The sequence below is a fragment of the Prosopis cineraria genome, unplaced genomic scaffold (genome assembly GCF_029017545.1).
Source record: "Prosopis cineraria cultivar Desert tree isolate PC_DT_omini unplaced genomic scaffold, ASM2901754v1 PC1517, whole genome shotgun sequence".
NCBI classification, from domain to species: Eukaryota; Viridiplantae; Streptophyta; class Magnoliopsida; order Fabales; family Fabaceae; genus Prosopis; species Prosopis cineraria.
The window spans coordinates 1-12289 of record NW_026556842.1 but is presented as its reverse complement, the minus strand read 5'-3'; the positions used below and the strand labels follow the sequence as shown (position 1 = coordinate 12289).

The 12289-nt window shown below is 29.8% G+C and overlaps 1 protein-coding gene across 1 annotated transcript; it reads left to right on the top strand.

Moving 5' to 3' along the window:
* The first annotated feature begins 414 nt into the window (after positions 1-414).
* Positions 415-10819, top strand: LOC129300284 (beta-fructofuranosidase, soluble isoenzyme I-like). Its single transcript, XM_054938847.1, is given in 7 exon segments — positions 415-1084; positions 1087-1104; positions 5873-6729; positions 7523-7684; positions 8118-8341; positions 9290-9377; positions 10513-10819. Coding segments are annotated over 7 exon segments (1920 nt in total). The 5' UTR covers positions 415-717; the 3' UTR covers positions 10717-10819.
* The last annotated feature ends 1470 nt before the right edge of the window (positions 10820-12289 follow it).

The window sequence follows — 12289 nt, the reverse complement described above, 5'->3', positions numbered from 1 at the left end:
TTATAACCAATTCCTAAACTTTGATCCATAAAATTTTGACTTAGCTGCAATTTATTGCCTAAATTTTGCTTTGGTGCAATTCAATTATTATAATTTTAATAATTTAAAATATTATATCCTAATTTTTAAAATAATTTTAATTTAATTTTATAATATTATTTTATAAAATATAAAAATTAATATTTTAAATAGTTAAAATTATAGATATTAAATTGCACTGTCAAATTTCAAGTATTGAGTGAATCAATTAAAGTTGAGAGAGTAATTTATAACTTACATAAAATTACATTATTGAATGATTAATTTTTTGACAATTTTCTTTAGGTGAATGCAAGAAGAAAAAGTGCAGATCTGCTCCCCCGTCTTTCTTTTAAATGATGTCTCTGTCGCATACAACTTATCACATGGTGGACTCTCTCTCTCTCTCTTCCTTCCAAATTTTGTTGAAACCGCCAACTAACTTTCTTCCATGCCTCTTCAATTGAGCCTCCCTTTCTGCTTCTTCTCATTCAGTAAAATCTTCTCTTCTCTTCCAGATTCTTTCATTTAAACTCGCCGCCTCACAAATCTCACTGTTAATCACCTACCAATATAGCTTCCTTTTTCGTGTGTATATATCAATATACATACATTCATACATACATACATATACATCAACAGCTCTTCTTCTTCTTCTTCTTCTTCTTCTTCTTCTTCAGTCTCCATTGAGCTCTAACCATGGAGGCCATCGCCAAGCACGCTCAAGGGCGCACTCCGTTGCTCAATGCACCGCCGCGCACGGAGAGGACTCGCCGGCGACGGTTGAGCTTCGTGGTCGCAATCTTGTGCTTGATCATTGTGGTGGCGTGTGTGGTCGTATTGGCGAGAAACCAGAGGAGGGAGGAGGCAAGATTGACAGAGAAGAAGGAAGGAGAAGAAGAGGAAACTACGACGTCGTTTCGGGAGGTTCGGATTCCGAGAGGAGTGTCTGAAGGAGTATCGGCGAAGTCGAATCCGTCGTGTTGGTTAGTTTCAGAGAAGAAGCTTTCGTATAATTGGACGAATGCTATGTTCTCTTGGCAACGAACTGCTTATCATTTTCAGCCCCAAAAAATTGGATGAATGGTATGTCTGCATTTAACTGTCTTTTAATATTATATATATATATATATATATTCATATATTAATTATTAAGCTTACATTGTTTTAATTGACTGGTTGTAATTTAATTCTTGATATTGAACTTGCTGTACATAACTCAAATTTTCAAGTTTTAGTCATTAATCTATTAATTTTTACACTTTATGTCAGTTACAATTTAATTCTTGACATACAAGATGATTTTATGGAAGTAAGAGAGCAACAAATTAAATGAGTAAAACTTGAGAGAGGATTATATTGGATATATAAGTTAAATTTTTGGAATTGAATAGTAATTAAATCAAAGGGTTGAAAAGTAATTTCAACTTTAAATTATAGGTTTAAGGATGATTTGAACCCTAAACTTTTAAAAGATATATTTTAAACTTTAAACAATTAAAGTTAGGATAATTTTATTTGTATTATTAAATTTCAACAATCATTCATCAATTTTTAAAAAATTTGAGTCTAATGTATGATTTTTCTTAAATGAGGGTAGGAGACATGGAAGAATAATAAAATTAAGCGAAAATTGCATATTAAACCCTAATTTTTAAAAAATTGATAGACGTTTGTTCAATTTTACAGTGGGAGAAAAATTATCCAAATTTTAATTTTTTAGGTTCAGAATGTATCTTTTAAAAATTTAGGGCTGAAATAACTCCTAAACCTATAGTTTAATGTACAATTTGCATGTTAATCCTAAATCAAAATTATAGGATTAAATAATTATTTTTTTATTTCTTAACCTCTATATCCTAGATCTAGATAGGACTCCTAATAAAACTTATATAATCCAAAAATTAATGTTCATCTTTTATATATATATATATATATATATTTAAAAAAATTTGGATTTACTTCCTCTGAAATTGTTGTCATTGATGGTGAATTTTTGTGAAGTTTTTTTTTAAGAAAGAAAGAGAACATTTCGTATTTTATAAAAAATAAAATACATGAAAATACTTAAAGAAAAAACTTCTGAATTCACTAGTCCCAATTTTAGAAAATTTAAATAAAAAAATTACCTTCAACAACTCCTCATAGAAAAGGAGACACCTTCTCACTTGGCACACACATCTCAGGAGAGGGATAAAACAGAGGTGATCCCACCTATAACATGTGGGTCTAATATGTAATTTACTATTTTGTGCTATTTTTTTTTCCCAGCTTGGTCAAAAGTTATTTTAAAAGTTTCTTCCCAAGTTTTTCAAATGTTAAATTATATAATCAAGTCACGTGGAAAGTTCTATCATCATGAAAAAAAAAAGTTTCTATTATCAATAGAATTTATTCCTTGACTATCATGAAAAAAAAACACTTTTCATGCATAATGCATATTTTTGGCCTACAACGCTCCCGTAAGCTTTTTCAAATTTTATTTTGGTGGAAATTTATGGGAATGTTTTTCTCATGTAAGTGTTCTTAGAAGTCTTTTTAGTAGTAATATTTGTGTTCACCAAAACAAAATAATCAAGCCACAGAATATATTATTAAACTAAATCAAAATTAATTTTAAATACACACATAATATCAAATTTGAATAGAAGTTAGGCTATTCATAAGCTTTCAACATTATAACTCATCTTGGATTTTTATATATGCAAAGTGCAGGCCAGAATTAATATATATAGTTTAAGTTCTATAAATTTAATTTTAAACCGAAATTCTCTTCTTGCTGGTTTTTAAAATAAAAAAATATTTTTCTTTAGATAAAATCAAATTTCTTATATATTGAATAAGATGTCAATACCTGTGATAAGAAATTTGATTTTATCTACCTATATATATATATATATGTAATTTACTGTCAACCTTGAGAAATTGAGCACAATCACCAACGAGTCAAATTTGAATTATTTATTGATTTTGTTTCGTATTTGAAATGGTTTACTTGTCCATATTTGAATGGTAGTTGAAATCCTCCAGGGCAGGTGGAGGGTCAAGATTAACTTTCCAAATTTAGCCATCGTCCAACTTTTGTTTAATTTTCTATTGATAATTAGTTTGTTTGTCCCAAAAGAAATTAATTTTAAAATTAACTTGAAAAGGTTGAAGAATAAAACATGTCAAGCTACATAAAAATTATATTGCAAAAGTCTAATATTTTTTATATTTAAAATTTTTTAATTTAATATAACTATTTAATTGAATCAAATTTAAGTATTATCGAGCCCAATTAAAAAATAGCTCTTCCAACTATATTTTTTGTATTTATATGGATTTGAATTTAAAATTTGGCGCTTAAACAGTCATAGCTTATTTTACTATGACCAATGCTTATTGGTTAATATTTTTTTTTCTTTGATGTAATGAAGTTAGAAAGATTATTTTTTTGTCAATCAAACCAAAATGTTAGTTCAGGTGAACTTTTTGGATCCAACTCTCGTAAACTTTTTATTAAAAAAAATGTGAGTTCATACTTTGTATGGAGTTTGATGTGAGCTGTATTATTTATAACTATAGATAATTAATCTTTTGTAAGTTTTGCTTTATATATTGATATATTAATATACTGATTTGATAATAACGCCTGATAAAATGCCGGGCTTCACATGGAGATTTAAAATAATAATTTTTTTATTATAATATTAGTGATAAATATTAAAATGGTAAACAATATGCCACATTCACGTTACTATTATTTACTGCACCTAGTTTCTATTTTTTAATTTATAAATAATATAAATTTTTTTATTTCAAACGTACACACGATGAAGACAAATGGTAAACTAACTGCCTTTTTCCCCCCGTTGTATTTCTGTTTGATGTGGTGTTCGTGCATATATCTCTTTGGTTGGTGCTGCTTCAGATCCTGATGGTACGTATCTACTAAAGTTTTTATTTTTTTTATTTTAACTTTTGCAAATGTTTAACTTTTCTGTTAAATAATTGATTCTAGGAAAAATTTCAGTATAATACCTTTAAGTAAAAAACATTAAAATTATAATTATGTGAAAGGATCAAAAGGACATTAAAATTATAAATGACGGAAATCATAATATTTTTATTTTTATAATGATTTAGTCCTCAAAAATATTGCATACATCGATCAATTATATTAGAAATAAAATATAAAATATTAGTCTTCTAGATCATTGAAAATCAAAGTTATTGACCAATAAAAATACTAGGACATAAAGATATAAAAAAGAAGCTATTGACCACATTAATTTGATGATCCAAAATTTTCTTTTGAAGTCACTATCACTAGGTGTTATTTTATATTAAAAAAAATACTAAGTGACTTTTATCTTTATTCCTTAGTTAAAAAAACGATAATTCAACAAAAAAATACCATAATAATAATAATAATAATAATAATAATAATAATAATAATAAGAAGTGATAAATTCTCGAGAAAATATCCATAATTTAATTGTGATAGATCTTGTTTGAATAAGAATGTTTTTCAATAATTAGTAATCCATATTAACTAATATCATGAAGTTCTTAATTGAAATACTCTAATCCATAATTTGTTTTACCATCAAAATTATTTATAAAAGTAAATAATATGTGCAATTTTAAAAAAATTAAAAGAAATTTGTGTTATTTTCATATTGGTTGGTAATCGAATATTACTTTTAACAATTTTTAAATTGAATTCATTAGTTTTCAATGAAAGATCTTACACGCATGGTTTTGGATGAGTTTTTTTTTTTTTGAATGAGTTTTATAATGAAGTTGTGAAATCGAATTTGGAAAATCACTGTCAATTAGGCAAAGTAATTTGAAAAATTCCAAAACTAGCTAGGACGTTTAGGTTCTATCAACCAATTCGCTTTTATGTATAGTTGACTGTTGGATAGCGTCACGTGATCTTTCCAACTTCCATGGGTATGCAAATAATTTCAGGTCAATCTTTGAGGACAGGCCATGATTAGATGCAATTTTCAGTATTATATAAATATTTTTTTATTAAAAAATATAAATTTTTTTTAAATTAGAGATTAAAAAATATAAAGCATTTTTAATTTTTTAAATTGTAATAAATTATTACATTTTTTTCAAAGTATTCCACCCTATTAAATAGGGATAAATATAAAAAAAATAGGGTTCGTTTAAAAATAAGTAACTATTTTATTATAAGTAAAATTTGATTAAAAATACCTTACATTTTTAAATGAAAAGAGTATAATATAATCACCTTGTACTAGGAAAAAGTAGTGTTTTTATGTTAGTTGAAAAAATATCGATATAAAAATAGAAGGTGGTGACATTTTTATAAATTATGAAAATAATTTTTTAATTGATTATTTACATCAATTTCAGTTTTAATCAAAGAATTAATTTTTTTTACACAGGTTAGTATTATACTTAATTTTGTACAACTTGAATTAGTTTGAGAAAAACCCTCAACTTGTTCCAAGTTCTTGTTAGGGAGAATGAGAATACAGTCTTACAAGAGGAAATTTATGATAGATAGGTAGTCTTGACAAAATTCTCAAAAAAATAAATAAATTATAAATATTAATTTAAATAATTACAAAAAAAATCTCACCTGCAAAGTAAGAGTTATACATTTAAAATTTAAATATTTTATTTACAATTAAAATTATTTTAATCAATATTCATAAATTATTTTTTAAAATTTTTAATCAATAATCTAACAATCATTAATTATTTTTCTTGAAACTTAATTGTCATTCTCCCATCTTTTTGTACCAATAAAATTAGTAAAAATTAATGAATTTTGATCAAAGAAGATAAATGTTAAATTTTAAATTGAGTTTGTTTCATATGGTGGCAGGTCCACTGTATCACATGGGATGGTACCATCTATTCTATCAATACAATCCTGATTCAGCAGTGTGGGGCAACATCACGTGGGGTCATGCTGTATCAAGGGACCTCATTCATTGGCTCTACCTTCCCATTGCCATGGTTCCTGATAGACCATTTGATATCAACGGTGTATGGACCGGGTCGGCCACATTGTTGCCAGATGGCAAAATCGTAATCCTCTACACAGGTGATACCGATAAAAAAGTACAAGTACAAAATCTAGCTTACCCCGCCAACCTATCTGATCCCCTTCTCCTTGATTGGGTCAAGTATGCCCATAACCCGGTTTTGGTGCCCCCAACCACTGTTGCCCCGAGAGATTTTCGTGACCCGTCCACTGCATGGATCGGACCAGATGGAAGATGGCGGGTTACCATTGGGTCAAAAATGAAAAAGACAGGCTTTTCATTTGTTTATACTACCACAGATTTCATCCACTTTGAGAAAAACGTTCACCACTTGCATTCGGTCCCAGGTACGGGCATGTGGGAGTGCGTGGATTTTTATCCGGTTTCGGTAAACGGGTCAAAAGGTTTGCCCACATCAGTAAATGGGCCAGGAGTTAAGCACGTGTTAAAGGCTAGTATAGATGATACTACAATAGATCATTATGCACTTGGGACATACTTCATTGAGAATGATACATGGATACCCGATAACCCGAAAGAGGATGTGGGTATCGGGTTAAGAGTAGACTATGGAAGATACTACGCATCGAAGTCCTTTTATGATCCAGTCAAAGAGAGACGTGTCCTCTGGGGTTGGATTAATGAAACGGACACTGAGAATGATGACTTGAAAAAGGGTTGGGCATCTGTTCAGGTATTTTTTTTTTCCCTCTCTCTCTCTCTTTTTTCAAAATGTTTATGTCAATTTCTGCTTCCTATAATCTGTTTATCATGTAGGCTACGTGTTTATATCACTATTTTCCTCTTAAATCTATAAATAATATAGGATGAAATGACAATTATGTCCTTAAACAATATATTAGTATCTGGAACCTAAAACCCTTTTTTAGTGTATTTTTCTCCTTCAATATTTAAAAATGTTGAAATCTCCTAAAATGCTTTTAAATATTGAGTTACAAAAATTTACTGAAAAAAAAGTTTAGGATTTGCTCTTGAATAGATAATTTAAAGATAAAGTTACCTTTTTACTCTATAATATAATATACACATGTTACATGCGCACTCGATATCCAGAGTCATTCAAATCTTGACTAATTTTGAATTGAGCTGATTAAGACCACAAGGGTGGCAAGCTCTTTCAAGGAGTATTTAAAGCAAATGTATATGAAGAGCTCAAATTTGAGACCATCTAGCATAGCCCTTAACTAGTTAAGCTACACATTTATCGGTAAAATTGTATATATTAGATGTATAATGAACTCCTATGACAAGTTGTTAGATGATTATTCACAACTACATAAGTGTTTGAAGTATCTAAAATAGAGGTAAGTGTTGAGCCGTTTAATACATGACTCTAATATGTAACTCATTATGCTTACAAAATTTTAAGTAAACTAAACCTCAAACATTCTATTTCCAAAGAACAAGAACAATACTAATGTTTGGATATTCCCCCTTTTATTTTATTATTTTTTTTAATGTGGCAGACTATTCCAAGGGAAGTGACATTTGACAAGAAAACTGAGACTAATATTCTTCAATGGCCAGTAGAAGAGATAGAGAGCTTAAGGCTAAGAAGTTCTGAATTTGAAAGCATAGTCCTCAAGCCTGGCTCCGTTTTGCCCTTGAACATAGGTTCAGCGACACAGGTTTGTTTATAACATCAAGTTCTGAAAAGCATTCACGTCTTATGTTTTCATTCAAAGATTTATCATCTTTCCTGCAAAGATACATTCATATTAAAAGCCATGAATTTAGTTGGATCTTGCTTTGCCCACAAGGTGTTTGTTGAATTGCCACAATTGATGAGTCCGCTAATAGACTGTTTGGATTTGCTGGAAATATGATTCGGCTGGACATATTTGCTGAATTTGAAATTGACAAACAGATCTTATGTTTTCGTTCAAAAAATTATTAACTGACTCGCAAAAATTATGATCAAGATCTTTCATGTGAAGATACCTCATCAGAATCATGAATTTAGAAGTCAAATCTTGCTTAGCCCACAAGGTGTTTGTTGAATTTCCTCAATTGAAGAGTCTACTAATGGACTGTGTTGGATTTGCTGGAAATTTGATTCAGTTGGACATATTTGCTGAATTTGAAATTGAATCGTTGGGATCTCAAGAGATTGCCGAAGACAGTGTAGGGTGTGGGCATGGAGCTAGTGATAGAAGTGCATTGGGACCATTTGGCCTTCTGACTATAGCTGATGATACACTTTCTGAGTTAACGCCCATTTATTTCCGTCTCTCTAATACAAGCCATCAAAATTCAACAAGTTATTTCTGTGCTGATGAAACCAGGTATGTATCAATTTTCAATTTTCAATATGTGGTTCTGATTTCACTTTTTCTTAGAAAAGAAATAATTAGATTAAGGTGAAGTCTGAAGCATTGCTATATGATTTTTATTAATTATTGATACTGTTTTGGTACTGTAAAATACACACATTTTTTTCCCTTAAGTTTGTTTTAATGTGCATTTCATATTCTCTCAGTTGAGGGAACGAAAACAAGCACTGGGTCTAATAGATACAATACTTTTTGTCTGAGAAAAGAGAAGTCCGTTTTCAGACACAAAACCAGACGGTTCATACTTCGGGAATTATTTGTACTGTTTTGGTACTGTAAGATATGTATCAAGTTTTTTGGGAATAATTTCGATTTAGATGCATGCTAAATATAGTGTGCACATGTGACTCTAAAGTATTGTACACTGTGTAGTTACTGTAAGAACAAAACTGGCAATCTCATTGCTTCCCTCTCATTAAGTGCTCTGCGCTCAATGCTACGGATTATTCATATTAAGTTTCATGCATTCAACAATTATACATATCAACAACAACAACAAGCCTTAGCCCTTATTCCATTAGGTAAGTTACATAAATTGCAAGACGTTATTATACTCTATCAACAACCAAATCTTTGCATATATTGTTAATCAAAAGTCTTGTTTAATAACTTCATTAAGTGTTCTTTTTTTATCTTCTTCTACCCCTCTTAGGACTTAAGATTATTTGTTCCACTTCTCTCACCAATGCCTCTCACAACCTTTTCTGTACATATTTAACTATCTTAAAACTATCATTTTTAAATGATTATTCTTCATGTCTTATATAGTCTGAAATCTGAGTAATTATTTTTAGTCCAATTGCACGAACTTTGAATTCATTAAGAAACTTCAATTAGTATTTGGGTTGGTGAAGCATCACAGAATGAATAGCTCGAATAAGAGTTGTTGGATATGTGCAGGTCATCTAAGGCTCCTGATGTTATAAAGACAGTTTATGGGACCGAAGTTCCAGTGTTCAGTGATGAGAAACTGTCAATGAGAGCATTGGTAAGTGAAAATCAAATGATAACAGCTTCTTACTCAACTGGAAATTATTTCCACATGCATTTCCTTTTTTGTGAATATATACTAGTGAAAAAGTAGGATTTAAAATCAGAATAAAGAAAACCAAGTGTATTGAAATCCAATCCAAGAAACTTAAATTCATGTGATTTAAGATTAAGTTCGGGTGAAAATTTGTAGGTGTTTGGTATTAAGTTATTTGATAAACATAACATGTGAAGAAACTTGTTTTTGATGGATTCAGCAGTCACTGTGTTGACCTGTAATAAGTATCTGATTATTCGTTTTAGCAGAAGAACATTACAGTAAACACCACCTAAGAGGAAGTTCTTCATGGCTTTTCAGTAAGTAGTTTAAGCTTCTTAATTGAATGATCATTTACAATGATGATAAAGCCTAATTTCATAGTCATTCTAAATTAATGAGTGGTTTATATGGATGTGCTGGTCTGCTGGACAACTTCAAGGGATATAGTGCACATTTTTTTTTTCCCTCATATTAGCAATCTGTTTTTTTTTTTTTTGGGGGGGGGGGTGTACAATCGATGTTGATGGATCCCAAAATAGGTGAGAAGTTCTCTCCACCTTAATACTTCTGCACCCAGAGTGAACCCAAGTCGTCCAAAATAATGAGTCATCTTTTTTTTTTTTTAATTGGAAAAATCACTCTTGAGGTTCCCAAAAGCAATCTGGCTACAGAAAAGTTCCGTGAGATCACAAAATTAATTTGAAGTTCCATATCCTTTTATTGAAGTTAATTGTTGCTGCTTATTGTCAACTAACAGCTATCCAGCAGTAATTGACAATTGCAATTTAGCAAATTGACACTTCAGCAAAGTAATGTTGTGATTTCATGAAATTTATTGCAATTAGATTTCTTATATGGGACTTGAGAGTAATTTTTCCTTTTTTATTTGGGGCAGCTAGTGAGTTGTGGAACAAAGAAATCGGATTACGGATTTAACCTACCTCAACATATCTCTTGAATATATATGTTCTTGTACTTGTCTTTTGAATTTAGTTGTTGAGACACACATATACTTCTGCATACGGCTTGTAGCTTTCATACAATATTGAAGTTAATGAGAATTGATTTCCTAACTCTGAATGTGATTGATTAGGTTGACCATTCAATCATTGAGAGCTTTGCTCAAGGAGGGAGAAGAGTGATCACATCTAGGGTTTATCCAACAGAAGCCATATATGGAGCAGCAAGGTTGTTTCTATTCAACAATGCAACAACCATCAACATCAAGGCCTCCCTCAAGATTTGGCAATTGAACTCTGCTTTCATACGCCCTTTTCCCTTTGATCAGAGTCAATGAAAGGTTTAGAGTACGTTTGCATATTATATTAATATTTGTATCTTATGGTAATATCTATTGTTGCCATGGGAAGAATAAATAAATGTGATAATCTTGTGGTGCATGGCTAAATCTTTAATTATTTGATTATTTTCAACCATTTATATATATAATATATATAGAAATAAGTAAAAAAAACAAAAACAGGAAAAATCACTATAAAGTCCCTTGTAAGCATTGCAATGTCCCAAAAGTCACACCAAAGACTGTGGAGTCCCTGGGAACTTACTTGTAAATAAGGTATTTCGTGAATTGATTAAAATGCCCATGATTGAAAAGGATGTCCTTCTTTACTTTAACTCAATCAGGCATATTGGTCATTGTATGTCCAATCTTATTCACAAAGGTCTTATTTGTTCAAGGCAATACCTTAATAATCTGTGGGGCAAGGCTAAGTCTTTCAAATATTAGATTAATTTCAACAATTTATGTATATAGAAATGAGTAACAAAAAATAAATGAGGCAATAGACTTCCCTCTTGAAATGCACGCACAATTTCATTGCTTAACAAGCCAATCAACAATTTGGTTAACAGAACAAGGTCCCAGAAAAAAAAGAACGAGAAGAAAATCCTATTATAAGCAAGATAACATTCTCCAAAATCTGCAATATTAACATAATCAATGAGCTTTTTAAAATCCTGACCAGAAAAAAAATGAGCTTTTTAAAATCCTGACCAGAAAAAAAAATGAGCTTTTTAAAATCACATTCAAATTCGACCTGTCTTAAATTCAGATGGCATTAGGAATGATGACTCTGGGCAAAGTCTCCATGGGGATTGAAAAAAACAGGATGTTATTTAAAAAAAAGGAATAATATTAAATTAAAATGATATTATGATAATTTTTCATTTAAATTTAATTTCTTTAAAGTAACTTATACTTTTAGTGCTTTTGGTCAAAAAGGAGTTCTATTTTATCCCTTTAGCTCGTTTTGTCAATATACTAAAGTTTTCTGCTCGCTTTTTCTTTGAAGATATGCTCTCCTCTTCTTTTCTCAACTCTTCCTTTTCTCTTTATTTTTTTAATTATCAGATCAAAATAATAATAGTTTACATTATAATTTTCTATAAAAGTATTATTAAAATATTAAATTATAAAAATAAATAAATGATCAAATTTAAACGAATAAATTTTAATCTTAAAAGTTTAAAACTGCAGTAAAAATAAAATAAAAAGAAATATGTTATAATAGATTAAATTTAAACTATCCAAAACATTAATTTTTGTAGTTAGAAAAGGAAGTGGAGGGGATTAGGAAAGTCTACCCCCTTCTTTTTCACCTCCCTCATTCCAATTGGGTTGGCATAATTTAACTGGATGGTGATTAACATTCTTAAGATGCCTAATAATTTTTTTCATCTCCCATGCTCTATTTAGTAGAGTAACAACATCATATTAAGGAATTAAAAGTTATTGATTTTAGTATAAGGGGTTATGAATGCTTAAGGGTTTTGGGGTTTGATTTTGGGTGAATGCAAAAACACTTTTAGGTGAGTTATTTTTAATTGGATTTAATGATGCTTGAATTTAC